Source organism: Hemitrygon akajei, chromosome 3 (assembly GCF_048418815.1).
Source record: "Hemitrygon akajei chromosome 3, sHemAka1.3, whole genome shotgun sequence".
Classification (NCBI taxonomy): Eukaryota; Metazoa; Chordata; class Chondrichthyes; order Myliobatiformes; family Dasyatidae; genus Hemitrygon; species Hemitrygon akajei.
In genome coordinates, this window is record NC_133126.1 from 76145732 (window position 1) to 76161671 (window position 15940).

A 15940-nucleotide genomic window follows, 5' to 3' on the forward strand; every position below is an offset into this window, starting at 1 on the left:
AGGCCAATCTGGGACCTTTGGGGTCCACCATCAATCTTATAGTTGGTGGTGAACTATCATTTAATGATGCATTTTTGCACCTGAAATTCTCACTGCCTTTTCAAATATTTTAGTTGAATTTAGAACAGTTATGGGCCACAGATTCCCTCAGGTCACTAGGTCATTTTGAAGGCTTTGAAAATTAAGTATTTTCTTGTCCTGCCATGTATCATTCTGAAATGGAGTTTATCATTTCAGGAGACAGCTGCTAGACTAGCAAACAATGCGCCCATTCAACAAAACCAACTAAGTTCATTTAAAGATACAGTGCAAGGGAAATTAGTTCAGGTGAAAATTCAGATGCTGGTTCACTTATCCAGCCAGTAAATTTGGGAAGATTTTACAGATACAGCTTTGGTGATATTTTTCCAGTGTTTTGAGACTCTCTAGTGGGTAGCCTATGACTTAGAACTGGAGGGCATTAAACAATACTATCTGGCAGAACACAAACTTATGCATCTTGATACATAATGTGAGGTCTTGATGTTCAAACACTCTTACCTTCTCTCAGCCAAAGGCACAATTTCATTTTTGCTGCACCTGGAGATATGTGAAATCATTCATCTGTCAATCTCTCTGACTTGCTGCGCTCTATCTATTCAACTGCTGGACTTGAACCATCAGTTTTCTCTTGATTGATTTTTCAAAACCTAAATCTAATTGGCTTTGTGACTAATGAGATCCTAGATCTCTTGTTCTCAAACCAGTCCTGCTGCTTTCAGATAGACAAGCAGTAGTTTCTTTGCAGGTATTAATTCAGGTGGTTGGGGCTTTTCCAGTTTCCACAAAGTAAATCATGAAGAGCTGCCTTTTTGAAGTTTTCCAAACCTTAAGTGTTTTGCTTTCTTGCAGCAACACTCCTTTTCCTACCTGTTTTGGGGTCAGGCTGAAGATAAAGGGAATTTGGTCATCAAATAATTACATTGAGGATTTTTTGTTCAAAGGCATCATAATCTAAAAGTGAAGCAAGAGTGTTACAGTGAGCCTTTTCATAGTCTCCAGTATATATAAAAAACATTAGTTATGACAAGACACACAAAATGCTGCAGGAGGACCTCGGCAGCCCAGGTAGAATCTATGGGGAAAAAAAAGTACCGTTGACGTTTTGGGCTGAAATCCTTCGGCAGAACAATACTATCTGGCAGAATATGAACTTTTGCATTGGGGTGAGGTCTTGATGTTCAAATACTCTTCCTTCTCTCAGCCAAAAGTGCAATTTCATTTTTGCTGTGCCTAGAAACATGTGAAGCTATTCATCTGTCAATCTCTCTGACTTGACATCCTGCCGAAGGGTTTCAGCCCAAAATGTCGGCTGTACTTTTCTCCCCCCCATAGATGCTGAGTTCCTCCAGCATTTTGTGTGTGTTGCTCAGATTTCCAGCATCTGCAGATGTTCTTGTTTGAGAGTTATGACAAGACTATGTTCCAAGATTATTTAAAAGAAGTTAGCCTTAACAACTCTCTCCTAATCAATCATGCCTTACCAGAGGACTGTGCCTTTTCCAGCTTTGGCATTGAAGTTCTGAGGAGAATCAGTTCATTCCAAGGTTGAGGTGTACATATTGACGATTGTAGAATACAAGTTTGATATTGGAGTGAGCCAGAATGTGCACAAGATGAAAGAATTGCTGGAGATGTCAATGTAAATTGGCAGTGAACAGTAAGCACTGGGAATTCACACAAAATGCTGGAGGAACTCAGTAGGCCAGGCAGCATCTATAGAAAAGTGTAAACAGTTGACGTTAGGGCTGAGACCCTTCAATGAGACACTTCCCATGTCTGTGAAGCATTGGGAATTAACAAGCTCGGGTTTTTTTACAACAGCTTTGTTAAAACAAAAATGTACTCTTAGTGCAAAATTGCTGTGTATAAAGGAAATGGGTATCTCAAATCACTGTAAGATGCAGCATGCAGGTTTTTCAGTTCATCGTCATCTCTGCCAATTCCACCTTAATTAGAGAGTTCTATGTCATAAATAATATTCTGCAATACTAGGTGACATAAATTTACTTATTAGACTTACAATGAAAAATAATTAAAACTTAGACATTAACAATTTTGTCCCACCCAAAATGACTGGCTTATGGAATTTGTAACCTTGGGATAGAAACATAGAAAATAGGTGCAGGAGTAGGCCATTCGGCCCTTTGAGCCTGCACTGCCATTCAGTATGATCATGGCTGATCATCCAACTCAGAACCCTGTACCTGCTTTCCCTCCATACCCCCTGATCCCTTTAGCCACAAGGGCCATATCTAACTTCCTCTTAAATATAGCCAATGAACCGGCCTCAACTGTTTCCTGTGGCAGAGAATTCCACAGATTCACCACTCTCTGTGTGAAGAAGTTTTTCCTCATCTCAGTCCTAAAAGGCTTCCCCTTTATCCTTAAACTGTGACCCCTCGTTCTGGACTCCCCCCAACATCGGAAACAATCTTCTTGCATCTAACCTGTCCAATCCCTTTAGAATTTTATACGTTTCAATAAGATCCACCCTCAATCATCTAAATTCTAGTGAGTATAAGCCTAGTCAATCCAGTCTTTCTTCATATGAAAGTCCTGCCATCCCAGGAATCAATCTGGTGAACCTTCTTTGTACTCCCTCTATGGCAAGAATGTCTCCTCAGATTAGGGGACCAATACTGCACACAATACTCTAGGTGCTGTCTCACCAAGGCCTTGTACAACTGCAGCAGAACCTCCCTGCTCCTGTACTCAAATCCTTTTGCTATGAATGCCAACATACCATTTGCCTTTTTCACTGTCTGCTGTACCTGCATGCCCACCTTCAATGACTGGTGTACAATGACATCCAGGTCTCGTTGCACCTCCCCTTTTCCTAATCGGCCACCGTTCAGATAATAATCTGTTTTCCTGTTCTTGCAACCAAAGTGGATAACCTCACATTTATCCACATTAAATTGCTTCTGCCATGAATTTGCCCACTCACCTAACCTATCCAAGTCACCCTGCATCCTCTTAGCATCCTCCTCACAGCTAACACTGCCGCCCTGCTTCGTGTCATCTGCAAACTTGGAGATGCTGCATTTAATTCCCTCGTCTAAATCATTAATATATATTGTAAACAACTGGGGTCCCAGCACTGAGCCTTGCGGTACCCCACTAGTCACTGCCTGCCATTCTGAAAAGGTCCCGTTTACTCCCACTCCTTGCTTACTGTCTGCTAACCAATTCTCAATCCACATCAATACCATACCCCCAATACCGTGTGCTTTAAGTTTGCACACTAATCTCCCGTGTGGGACCTTGTCAAAAGCCTTTTGAAAATCTAAATATACCACATCCACTGGTTCTCCCCTATCCACTCTACTAGTTACATCTTCAAAAAGTTCTATAAGATTCGTCAGACATGATTTTCCTTTCACAAATCCATGCTTTGTCCGATGATTTCACCTCTTTCCAAATGTGCTGTTATCACATCTTTGATAACCGACTCTAGCATTTTCCCCACCACCGATGTCAGACTCACCGGTCTATAATTCCCCGGTTTTTCTCTCCTTCCTTTTTTAAAAAGTGGGGTTACATTAGCCACCCTCCAATCCTCAGGAACTAATCCAGAATCTAAGGAGTTTTGAAAAATTATCACTAATGCATCCACTATTTCTTGGGCTACTTCCTTACGCACTCTGGGATGCAGACCATCTGGCCCTGGGGATTTATCTGCCTTTAATCCCTTCAATTTACCTAACACCACTTCCCTACTAACATGTATTTCCCTCAGTTCCTCCATCTCACTAGACCCTCGGTCCCTTACTATTTCCGGAAGATTATTTATGTCTTCCTTAGTGAAGACAGAACCAAAGTAGTTATTCAATTGGTCTGCCATGTCTTTGTTCCCGATGATTAATTCACCTGTTTCTGACTGTAAGGGACCTACATTTGTCTTGACCAATCTTTTTCTTTTCACATATCTATAAAAGCTTTTACAGTCAGTTTTTATGTTCCCTGCCAGCTTTCCCTCATAATCTTTTTTCCCTTTCTTAATTAAGCCCTTTGTCCTCCTCTGCTGGTCTCTGAATTTCTCCCAGTCCTCAGGTGTGCCGCTTTTTTTTGCTAATTTATATGTTTCTTCTTTGGACTTGATACTATCCCTAATTTCCCTTGTCAGCCACGGGTGTACTACCTTCTCTGGTTTATTCTTTTGCCAAACTGGGATGAACAATTGTTGTAGTTCATCCATGCAATCTTTAAATGCTTGCCATTGCATATCCATTGTCAACCCTTTAAGTATCATTTGCCAGTCTATCTTAGCTAATTCATGTCTCATACCATCAAAGTTACCCTTCTTTAAGTTCAGAACCTTTGTTTCTGAATTAACTATGTCATTCTCCATCTTAATGAAGAATTCCACCATATTATGGTTACTCTTACCCAAGGGGTGTCGCACAACAAGATTGTTAACTAACCCTTCCTCATTGCTCAATACCCAATCTAGAATGGCCTGCTCTCTAGTTGGTTCCTCGACATGTTGGTTCAGAAAACCATCTCACATACATTCCAAGAAATCCTCTTCCTCAGCACCCTTACCAATTTGGTTCACCCAATCTATATGTAGATTGAAGTCACCCATTATAACTACTGTTCCTTTATTGCACGCATTTCTGATTTCCTGTTTAATGCCATCCCCAACCTCACTACTACTGTTAGGTGGCCTGTACACAACTCCCACCAGCGTTTTCTGCCCCTTAGTGTTATGCAGCTCTACCCATATCGATTCCACATCCTCCAAGCTAATGTCCTTCCTTTCTATTGCATTAATTTCCTCTCTAACCAGCAATGCTACCCCACCTTCTTTTCTTTCCTGTCTATCCCTCCGAAATATTGAATATCCCTGGATGTTGAGCTCCCATCCTTGGTCACCCTGGAGCCATGTCTCTGTGATTCCCAACTATATCATATTCATTAATAACTATCTGCACATTCAATTCATCCGCCTTGCTACGAATGCTCCTCGCATTGACACACAAAGCCTCCAGGCTTGTTTTTACAACACTCTTAGCCCTTAAACAATTATATTGAAAAGTGGCTCTTTTTGCCCTGGATTTGCCTGCCTGCCACTTTTACTTTTCACCTTACTACGTTTTGTTTCTACCCTCATTTTACACCCCTGTCTCTCTGCACTTGTTCCCATCCCCCTGCCACATTAGTTTAAATCCTCCTGAACAGCAGTAGCAAACGCTCCCCCTAGGACATTGGTTCCAGTCCAGCCCAGGTGCAGACCGTCCTGTTTATACCGGTCCCACTTCCCCCAGAACTGGTTCCAATGCCCCAGAAATTTGAATCCCTCCTCCTTGCACCATTTTTCAAGCCACATATTCATCTGAAATATCCTCCTAATTCTACTCTGACTAGCATGTGGCACTGGTAGTAATCCAGAGATTATTACCTTTGTGGTCTTACTTTTTAGTTTATCTCCTAACTCCCTAAATTCACCTTGTAGGACTTCATCCCATTTTTTACCTATATCGTTGGTACCTATGTGCACCACGACCACTGGCTGTTCACCCTCCCATTCCAGAATGTCCTGCAGCTGCTCAGAGACATCCTTGACCCTTGCACCAGGGAGGCAACATACCATCCTGGAGTCTAGTTTGCGGCCGCAGAAACACCTATCTATTCCCCTTACAATCGAATCCCCTATCACTATAGCTCTCCCACTCCTTTTCCTTCCCTCCTGTGCCGCAGAGCCACCCATGGTGCAATGAACTCGGCTGCTGCTGCCTTCCCCTGATGAGACATCTCCCCCAACAGTATCCAAAACAGTATATCTGTTTAGGAGGGAGATGACCCCAGGGGATTCCTGCACTACCTGCCTACTGCTACGCTGTCTAGTGGCCACCCCTTCCCTTTCTGCCTGTGTAGCCTTTACCTGCGGTGTGGCCAACTCACTAAACGTGCTATTCACGACTTTCTCAGCATCGCAGATGCTCCAGTATGAATCCAATCGCAGCTCCAGACGCTCAATGCGGTCTGCCAGAAGCTGCAGCTGGACACACTTCCTGCATACATAGTCGTCAGGGACACCGGAAGTATCCCTGATTTCCCACATGCTGCAGGATGAACAAACCACGGGGCCGATCTCAGCTGCCATGACCTACCCAATACTTGCCTCAACTTTTGAAACTTTCTCCTTTGAAAGGAACTTACCCGGCCTTACCTGATAGAATTCTGGTTTTCGAAGTTCTCTTAATCCTTTCAACTTTCAATAATTAAGTATCAAACTTTCAAGTTCTGGATGACTTTATTCTTACCAATGCCCTTTCTGATCTTTCCAAGATTTTAAAAAATGCACATCACTTTAATGAGCTCCAAATCAGGCAGGAGTGATTTTGTTTTATTGAAAATCTACAAATACACTTTTACATTATTCTGTGTGGTCAAGTGTCTGGAAATAATTTCTATAATTAGAGTGTAGATACATTGCCAGCTGAGGCTGTACCCTGAATATGGATAGACTCCTCATGTTAAAATATGCATAATTTGCACATGGCACATCCAAACATTTGCCCAAAGGATTTCAAAAGCATGAAGGGTGTACAGATAAATTGGCATGTTATCAAACCTCGACTGCTGACCCATCGATAAAATTAAATATCCCAATTACTTATACAGCTATTAATACTTGACCCCTTTCAAACATGCTGCTTTGCTTTATACAAACAAATAGATATCAAATGCACCATCCCCAATATCTCTGCTGGTTTAATACTGGAAAAATTATCTGCATAAAACAAAAATAAAACATGTATCATTCATAAATTGTTCAGCAAATTTTTGCCAGAAACAGTGTCATTAAATTCCAGTGTTTAAAAGCCATTCTCAAAAATAAGAGAAATTTCATTACTATCTAGATTTCATGTAAAAGATTTTCCAGACTCAGTCATTTTAATTAAAATATTCACATTTGATGATTGCGCTTTGAAAAGGCAGCTGCTTAGGATGTACGCTGTGCCAATTATTAACTATGTACAGTAGTTACATTCAATAATTCTACTCCAGTCCATGATCAAACTTGCTGATCATTAGAGACAATGTATTAGTCTGCACAAATTAGGTTCACACATATACACTCTTTAAAAACAAATCATCAAGTCTTTCAACTGAGCAAAACTGCCCAAAACTAAAGTGTCTTTCTGTTACGACGAACCAGAATCTATTATAATGTAAAAAAATCTATGCTGTGGAATTCGTGAATTCTATTTTCCATAAAAAATATAGGCATACTTTTCTCATAAGAAGACCTTGAACAGTGTTTGTCACAAATTATCATCAAGGCTGTAACCTAAACAAAATAAAAAATACTGCACCTAAAAAGGTTAAATCTGTAGTTTGAAGACATGAATATATACAGTGCGATTCAGAAATAGCTAATGACAGAAGAGCATCTATATTTACATTATAAATAGCTTCCATAATAGTAATTATACAAGTATCTCTACTGCCAATTTCTGGCATAAACTGGAATGTCGAATAGTCGATCCCTGCCAACCCCACCCTCTACTGCTCGAGTTAATCATCATTTTCTGATAAACTTTCATTAAAAAAAAAGTCCTGTTATTTGTTTTCACCGAAGCCATGAAGACGGGACCCACTGAGGTTCTGTGTCAAGTTTATTTATGAGGCGAATTAACTCTTGATATGCCTTTTCCAAGTCCGTATTAACAATTGCTGCATCAAAATAGTGTCCATAGTTCTGCTCCATTTCCCTGGCCTTTTCTATGATATCCCGCAAATCTTCAGGCTACAAAATAAAAATGAAAGATGTTTGGTATAGTTCTAGCAACAGCATTTACAAAGCAAAAGATTACCTGCTGTATATTAAATTAAATCATTAAAGGGTTTATTAGAATGTTAGTAGACTCAAGGTAAAATTGAATGTATTCACTCCAGTTTCTCAGACAAACTGTGAGGCAAGTACCTTAAAGTTCTTTCTGAACCAACATCCTGACATCACTGTCACACATGGACAGATCACATTTCCCTCTCTATCAATTATAGAAATGCATTTTTTTTAAAAACCTGGATTACAGTATCCCAAATAATGTTCAATTTTACAATTAACTTACTTGCCTCTCTGCTTCTGATGCCCTCCAATAAACCCAGCCGGGTCCCAACCTGGGGAGCAGCAGTATCTGCGTGGAAGAAAGGCCTGGCAAACTCCTTCCATGTCTACTGTATAGTCCATGAGGTCATGAAGAGTTGAACTCAACTTAATGACTGAACAACAAACCCCTTAATAACAAGTATACCAACTTTGGATACTGTTAGGGGTAGGAGGAGGGATAGGAATGACCTACTGGAGAGAGCCGCAGTGACCAGGTTTCTGAACAGAGTCTGGCTCCCTGGCTCAGATTGGGGTGAGGGGTTAGGGGAGAAAAGGATAGTGGTGTTCATTGTTCAGTAAAATGCCATGGACAGGCATAGAAAATACTTCAATAGCTAATGAAATGCTGACCTTTTATATCCAGAGAACCAGAAAGGACAGAAGTAATGCTGATCTATACCAAACCCCAAATTTGATGACATCTAAATTTCTTGGTCCTGGAGGGAGGAAGGTACAGGTTTACTAGAACGATGTCTAGACATCAAGGCTTAAATTTAGAAGTGAGATCCTACTAGGATTGCAGATAATGGAACATGGAAAGACAAGAGTGTTTAATTCTACACAAAATTTCACACAGCAAGATGGATTACCATTTCAGCTAGAGTGGGAAAATCTGTGGATATTGTCTTACAATTAAGTCTAGGGCATTCAGGAACAATTGAGAAACATTCCCATACAGAGCATGTAGAAATCTGGATATTTTTCCCCTGCAAACAGCAGGTAATATTAAATCTAAAATTGATGGGCTTATGATAACCAGATATTATCGGATAAAGAAACTGGACAGATGTTTTGTTTGGCTCTGATGTTACTGTATGGCATTTAGATGGATGAGCTAAATGGATCACTCTTATTTTTACATTCTCATGGGTGAATGAAATGTTAACAAGAACAAGGAGAGTAAGGAGCTCAAGGTCATGCTTCATGGAATTGTGGGAGATTTTACAGCACTCTTCTTTGCTCTCTAACAACTGCTAAACTTGTTGACAATGATCAAAAAAAGACTAGAATGTTGGAAAACTGTGCATGTTTAATTGGAGAAATCTAAAATACATTGCAATGAATATAAGGAGTTATTATTGCTGCTAGTCCTTGACCTACACATAATACAACTTTTTTTTCTAAGAAAAAGTACACAGGAACCTGATGAAAATGAAGATTAAATGAGGGGCTTCTCATGACCTATAGAAAAATACTACCTTAGGATTTTTCCCCTCTTTGGTAAGCATCGCACGCAATCGTTCCTGGGAAGGTGGTGCAATGAAGATTATGTACGGCTTTAAGTCAGAATTGCGCAGAATCCTCAGTGACTGTAGAATAGAAAAAAAGCAGCAAGCTTAAAAATGACCAATTCTTTCTGGGTATTTTATTATATTGTTTATTTCTCTTTCATTGAAATTCACCTTGTGGAACTATGAATTAATTGAAACCCCTGGACCACTCCATCTAATGCAGGGGCTTCAATCTGGGGTCTATGAACCCCTTGCTTGGTGGTGTTTGTACATGGTATAAAAAGGTTGGGAACTCCGATCCAAAGTAACATTGTGTTTGCTACAGATCATTTAAACAATAAGATGGTGTGCAAGTACTTTCATGTGGATAGTTAAGCCTTCACTGTAAATTTGATAAAATCTATGCAAAATCAGGAGAGCTTTAGAACAAAAAGTGATGATTTAAAAAAACATTTTTATTGGATTTTTAAGAAAAATAATGGACCTATAGAAGTAACATTTTCATGTTCTGGATTTACTGTTGGTAACAATTGTTTCCTTAACCATTCTACATGGCCCAATTTAAACTCTTTCAGTTGTTGCTACAACATTCCTAGTAAATCTTTTATTCCCAGTTGTTTCCAATGTACCTATTATTTTTAATCCATTCAATATGAAAGTAATATTCTTTTGTACAAAATTATCAGGATATTAAATATTAACATTTTAATTCTTCCATCAATGGAAGTCTACCAGTGATAGGTGACAAAGCATGTCCACTTTTTGGTTTTGTGGTAAATCACTAATCATGAGTTTTAACGAACCAAATATTCTTTCTCTACATTGTTAACCCTATTTACACAACAATTATCTCACTGGTATTGCTTTTCAAATTTCTTAATAAAAATACTGCATTGCTGTGGATTAGCTCACACACTTTATTGCTTACCTGTGTGTGCAAATTTAACAAGCATATCTTCCCAGAGTTAATCACTTGTCGTACTGAATCAATACTGGTACCATACAAATTTTTTTCATATTCTCCATATTCGATGAATTTGTTGGTGGCAATGTCAGCTTCAAAAAACTGACGTGCCACAAAGAGATAATCACGTCCATTCAACTCACTATCTCTCATGGGCCGTGTTGTATCTACAAGTTTAAGAATATAGGTTAGAGAGTTCATAACAAACACTACAGTTAAACCAAAATAGTACAGGTAACTTACGGGGCACTGCCGGAGCAAAACGATCAGCCTCTCTTTCCATCAGCTTCTGTCGCAGTTCATTCTGGCCACAGTTCACTGGGCCAATTAAAACTATTGGCCGTTTCCTACTTGCAGGTTGGTGATACAGTGACATTTCTTCATATGTCAAGATCTCATCATTGTCATAGTCTAGTGAGGAAGGGAGCAAGACACAGAAATCCTGAAATTAGTCAAAATACATTAAAGTGTTCCTTGACAAGTTTCAGAGATTTATCCATAAATACTATCATAGTTTTTAGAATAAACTTCTAAATAACTTCATCAAATACTTTCTTTTATCTCATGTTAGTTTTATTGAAGCATTTAATGCTGAGAGGTGAATAAGGCGAAGACAAATGCTAGGGTTAGGCTCCTAGACTTCATACATTTATAAACCTATATAGAAACCTACAGCACAATCCAAGCCTTTTGGCCCACAATCTGTGCCGAACATGTCCTTATTTTAGAAATTACCTAGGGTTACCCATAGCCCTCCATTTTTCTAAGCTCCATGTACCTATCCAGGAGCCTCTTAAAAGACCCTATTGTTTCTGCCTCCACCACAGTCGCCGGCAACCCATTCCACACAGTCACCACTCTCTGCGTAAAAAAACTTAACCCTGAAATACCCTCTTTATGTACTTCCAAGCACCTTAAAACCGTGCCCTCTCGTGTTAGCCATTTCAGCCCTGGGAAAAAGCCTCTTAGACTATCAGCATGATCAATGTCTCTCATCATGTTATACACCTCTATCAGGTCTATCGGGGGGAGACAGACAGCCTACCTGGGGGAAGCAACAGCGGCCGTGCCTCCGGCACAGAGTCTGGCCCTGTAGCTCAGAAGGGTAGGGAAAGGAAGAAGAAGGCAGCAGTAATAGGGAACTCGATAGTTAGGGGGTCAGATAGTCAATTCTGTGGACACAGTCAGGAGACCCGGATAGTAGTTTGCCTCCCTGGTGCCAGGGTCCGGGATTTTTCTGATTGCATCCAAGATATCCTGAAGTGGGAGGGTCAGGAGCCAGAGGTTGTGGTACATACAGGTACCAATGACATAGGTAGGAAAAGGGAAGAGGTCCTGAAAGGAGAATATAGAGAGTTAGGAAGAGAATTGAGAAGAAGGACCACAAAGGTAGTAATCTCGGGATGACTGCCTGTGCCATGTGACAGTGAGAGTAGGAATGGAATAAGGTGGAGGACAAATGCGTGGCTGAGGGATTGGAGCAAGGGGCAGGGATTCAAGTTTCTGGATCATTGGGATCTCTTTTGGGGCAAGTGTGACCTGTACAAAAAGGGCGGGTTACACTTGAATCCCAGGGGGACCAATATCCTGGTGGGGAGATTTGCTAAGGCTACTGGGGAGACGTTAAACTAGAATGGTTTGAGGCTGGGAATCAAATTGAAGAGACTAGGAGAGAGGAGGTTAGTTCACAAATAGAGAAAGCTTATAGCAGTGTGTGAGGGAGGAAGGCAGATGATAGAGAAGGGGAGCGCTCAGACCGAAGATGTAGGGGAGAAGGAAGAAAAAGAAGATAGTAAAATTGTTTGCACCATTAGAGATAAACAGAGAGTAAGAGGTGGAGAATTTCTTAAATGCATTTATTTTAATGCTAGGAGCATTTTAAGAAAGGTGTCTGAGCTTAGAGCATGGATTGATACCTGGAAATATGATGTTCTAGCTATTAGTGAAACATGGTTGCAGGAGGGGTGTGATTGGCAACTAAATATTCCTGGATTTCATTGCTTCAGGTGTGATAGAATCGGAGGGGCAAGAGGGGGAGGTGTTGCATTGCTTGTCAGAAAAAATATTACAGCGGTGCTTTGGCAGCATAGATTAGAGGACTCATCTAGGGAGGCTATTTGGGTGGAATTGAGGAATGGGAAAGGTGTAGTAACACTTATAGAGGTGTATTATAGACCACCTAATGGGGAGCGAGAACTGGAGGAGCAAATTTGCAAGGAGATAGCAGATATTTGTAGTAAGCACAAGGTTGTGATTGTGGGAGATTTTAATTTTCCACACATAGACTGGGAACCCCATTGTGTAAAAGGGCTGGATGGTTTGGAGTTTGTAAAATGTGTGCAGGATAGTTTTTTGCAGCAATACATCGAGTTACCAACTAGAGAAGGGGCAGTGTTGGATCTGCTGTTAGGGAATGAGATAGGTCAGGTGACGGAGGTATGTGTTGGGGAGCACTTCTGGTCCAGTGATCACAATGCCATTAGTTTCAATATAATTATGGAGAAGGATAGGACTGAACCCAGGGTTGAGATTTTTGATTGGAGAAAGGCTAACTTTGAGGAGATGCGAAAGGATTTAGGAGGAGTGGATTGGGACAATTTGTTTAATGGGAAGGATGTAATTGAGAAATGGAGGTCATTTAAAGGTGAAATTTTGAGGGTACAGAATCTTTATGCTCCTGTTAGGTTGAAATAAAAGTTTGAGAGAGCCATGGTTTTCAACGGATATTGGAAACTTGTTTCCGAAAAAGAGAGAGATCTACAATAAATATAGGCAGCATGGAGTAAACGAGGTGCTCGAGGAATATAAGGAATGTAAAAAGAATCTTAAGAAATAAATTAGAAAAGCTAAAAGAAGATATGAGGTTGCTTTAGCAAGTAAGGTGAAAATAAATCCAAAGGGTTTCTACAGTTATATTAATAGCAAAAGGATAGTGAGGGATAAAATTGGTCCCTTAGAGAATCAGAGTGGACAGCTATGTGTGGAGCCAAAAGAAGAGATGGGGGAGATTTTGAACAATTTCTTTTCTTCGGTATTCACTATGGAGAAGGATATTGAATTGTGTAAGGTAAAGGGAACAAGTAGGGTAGTTATGGAAACTATGATGATTAAAGAAGAGGAAGTACTGGTGCTTTTAAAGAATATAAAAGTGGATAGGTCTCCAGGTCCTGACAGGATATTCCCTAGGACCTTGAAGGAAGTTAGTGTAGAACAGGGGCTCTGACAGAAATATTTCAAATGTCATTGGGGATGATGCCAGAGGATTGGCGTATTGCTCATGTGGTTCCATTGTATAAAAAAAGGTTCTAAGAGTAAACCTAGCAATTATCGGCCTGTAAGTTTGACGTTAGTGGTGGGTAAATTAATGGAAAGTATTCTTAGAGATGGTATAATTATCTGGATAGACAGGGTCTCATTAGAAACAGTCAACATGGATTTGTGCGTGTAAGGTCATGTTTGACAAATCTTATTGAATTTTTTGAGGAGGTTATGAGGAAAGTTGACGAGGGTAAAGCAGTGGATGTTGTCTATATGGACTTCAGTAAGGCCTTTGACAAGGTTTCGCACAGAAGGTTAGTTAGGAAGGTTCAATTGTTACGTATTAATATTAAAGTAGTAAAATTAATTCAACAGTGGCTGGATGGGAGATGCCATAGAGTAGTGGTGGATAACTGTTTGTCAGGTTGGAGGCTGGTGACTAGTGGTATGCCTCAGGGATCTGTACTGGGTCCAATGTTGTTTGTCATTATACATTAATGATCTGGATGATGGGGTGGTAAATTGGATTAGTAAGTATGCAGATGATACTAAGATAGATGGCGGTGTTGTGAATAATGAAGTAGGTTTTCAAAGCTTGCAGAGAGATTTAGGCCAGTTAGAAGAGTGGGCTGAAAGATGGCAGATGGAGTTTAATGCTGATAAGTGTGAGGTGCTACATTTTGATAGGACTAATCAAAATAGGACATATATGGTAAATGGTAGGGCATTGAGGAATGCAGTAGAACCTGAAGGTGGAATTTCATGTGGAAAAGGTGGTGAAGAAAGCCTTTGGTATGCTGGCCTTTATAAATCAGAGCATTGAGTATAGGAACATAGAACATAGAATAGTACAGCACATTACTTCAATGTTGTGCCGACCCTCAAACCCGCCTCCCATATAACCCCCCACCTTAAATTCCTCCATATGCCTGTCTAGTAGTCTCTTAAGTTGGGATGTAATGTTAAAATTGTACAAGGCATTGGTGAAACCAAATTTGGAGTTTTGTGTACAGTTCTGGTCACCGAATTATAGGAAAGATGTCAACGAATTAGGGACAATACAGAGGAGATTTACTAGAATGTTACCTGGGTTTCAGCACCTAAGTTACAGAGAAAGGTAAAGTTAGGTCTTTATTCTTTGGAGCGTAGAAGGTTGAAGGGGGACTTGATAGAAGTATTTAAAATTATGAGGGGTATAAATAGAGTTGACGTGGATAGGCTTTTTCCATTGAGAGTAGGGAAGATTCAAACAAGAGGACATGAGTTGAGAGTGAGGGGGCAAAAGTTTAGGGGTAACACGAGGGGCAATTTCTTTACTCAGAGAGTGGTCGCTGTGTGGATTGAGCTTCCAGTAGAAGTGGTAGAGGCAGGTTCGAAATTGTCATTTAAAAAAAATTGGATAGGTATATGGACAGGAAAGGAATGGAGGGTTATGGGCTGAGTGCAGGTCAGTGGGACTAGGTGAGAGTAAACATTCAGCACAGACTAGAAGGTCCGAGATGGCCTATTTCCATGCTGTAATTGTTACATGGTTATATCTTACCAACCACTGAAGTAAGACTCATTGGTCTACAATTTCCTGGGCTATCCCTACTCCCTTTCCTGAATAAGGGAACAACATCTGCAACCCTCCAATCCTCCGGAACCTCTTCTGTCCCCATTGATGATGCAAAGATCATTGCCAGAGGCTCAGCAATCTCCTTCCTCATATCCCACAGTAGCCTGGGGTATATTTCATCCAGTCCCAATGACTTATCTAACTTGACGCTTTCCAAAAGCTCCAGCACATCCTTTTTCTTAATGTCTATATGCTCCAGCCTGCTGTAAGTCATCCCTACAATCGCCAAGGTCCTTTTCTGTAGTGAATACTTAAGCAAAGTGTTCATTAAGTACCTCTGCTATCTCCTCTGGTTCCATACACACTTTTCCACTGTCACACTTGATTGGTCCTATTCTCTCACGTCTTATCCTCTTGCTCTTCACATTATTTGTAGAATGCCTTGGGGTTTTCCTTAATCCTGCTCACCAAGGCCATCTCATGGCCCCTTCTGGCTCTCCTAATTTCATTCTGAAGCTCCTTCCTGCTAGCCTTATAATCTTCTAGATCTCTATCATTATCTCATTTTTTTGAACCTTTTGTAAGCTTATCTTCTTGATTAGATTTTCAACAACCTTTGTACACCATGGTTCCTGTACCCTACCATCCTTTCCGTCTAGTTATAACGTACCTATGCAGACCACGCAAATATCCTCTGAACATCTGCAACATTTCTTCCGTACGTTTCCATGAGAACATCTGTTCCCAATTTATGCTTCAAGTTC

At 40.4% G+C, this 15940-nt stretch overlaps 1 protein-coding gene across 7 annotated transcripts in view; it reads right to left on the reverse strand.

The window, feature by feature from the left end:
- Positions 1 to 6357: 6357 nt before the first annotated feature.
- LOC140725127 (protein PALS1-like) overlaps positions 6358 to 15940 on the reverse strand; it is an 86437-nt gene continuing 76854 nt past the window's right edge. For all 7 annotated transcript variants that reach the window (XM_073040163.1, XM_073040164.1, XM_073040162.1 and 4 more), the window contains 4 exons: positions 10604 to 10771; positions 10325 to 10527; positions 9364 to 9474; positions 6358 to 7801 (listed from right to left, as the gene is read on the reverse strand). In XM_073040163.1, coding sequence (XP_072896264.1) covers positions 7625 to 7801; positions 9364 to 9474; positions 10325 to 10527; positions 10604 to 10771 — 659 coding nt within the window. In that variant the 3' untranslated portion in view covers positions 6358 to 7624. The remainder of the gene's footprint in view (positions 7802 to 9363; positions 9475 to 10324; positions 10528 to 10603; positions 10772 to 15940) is intronic.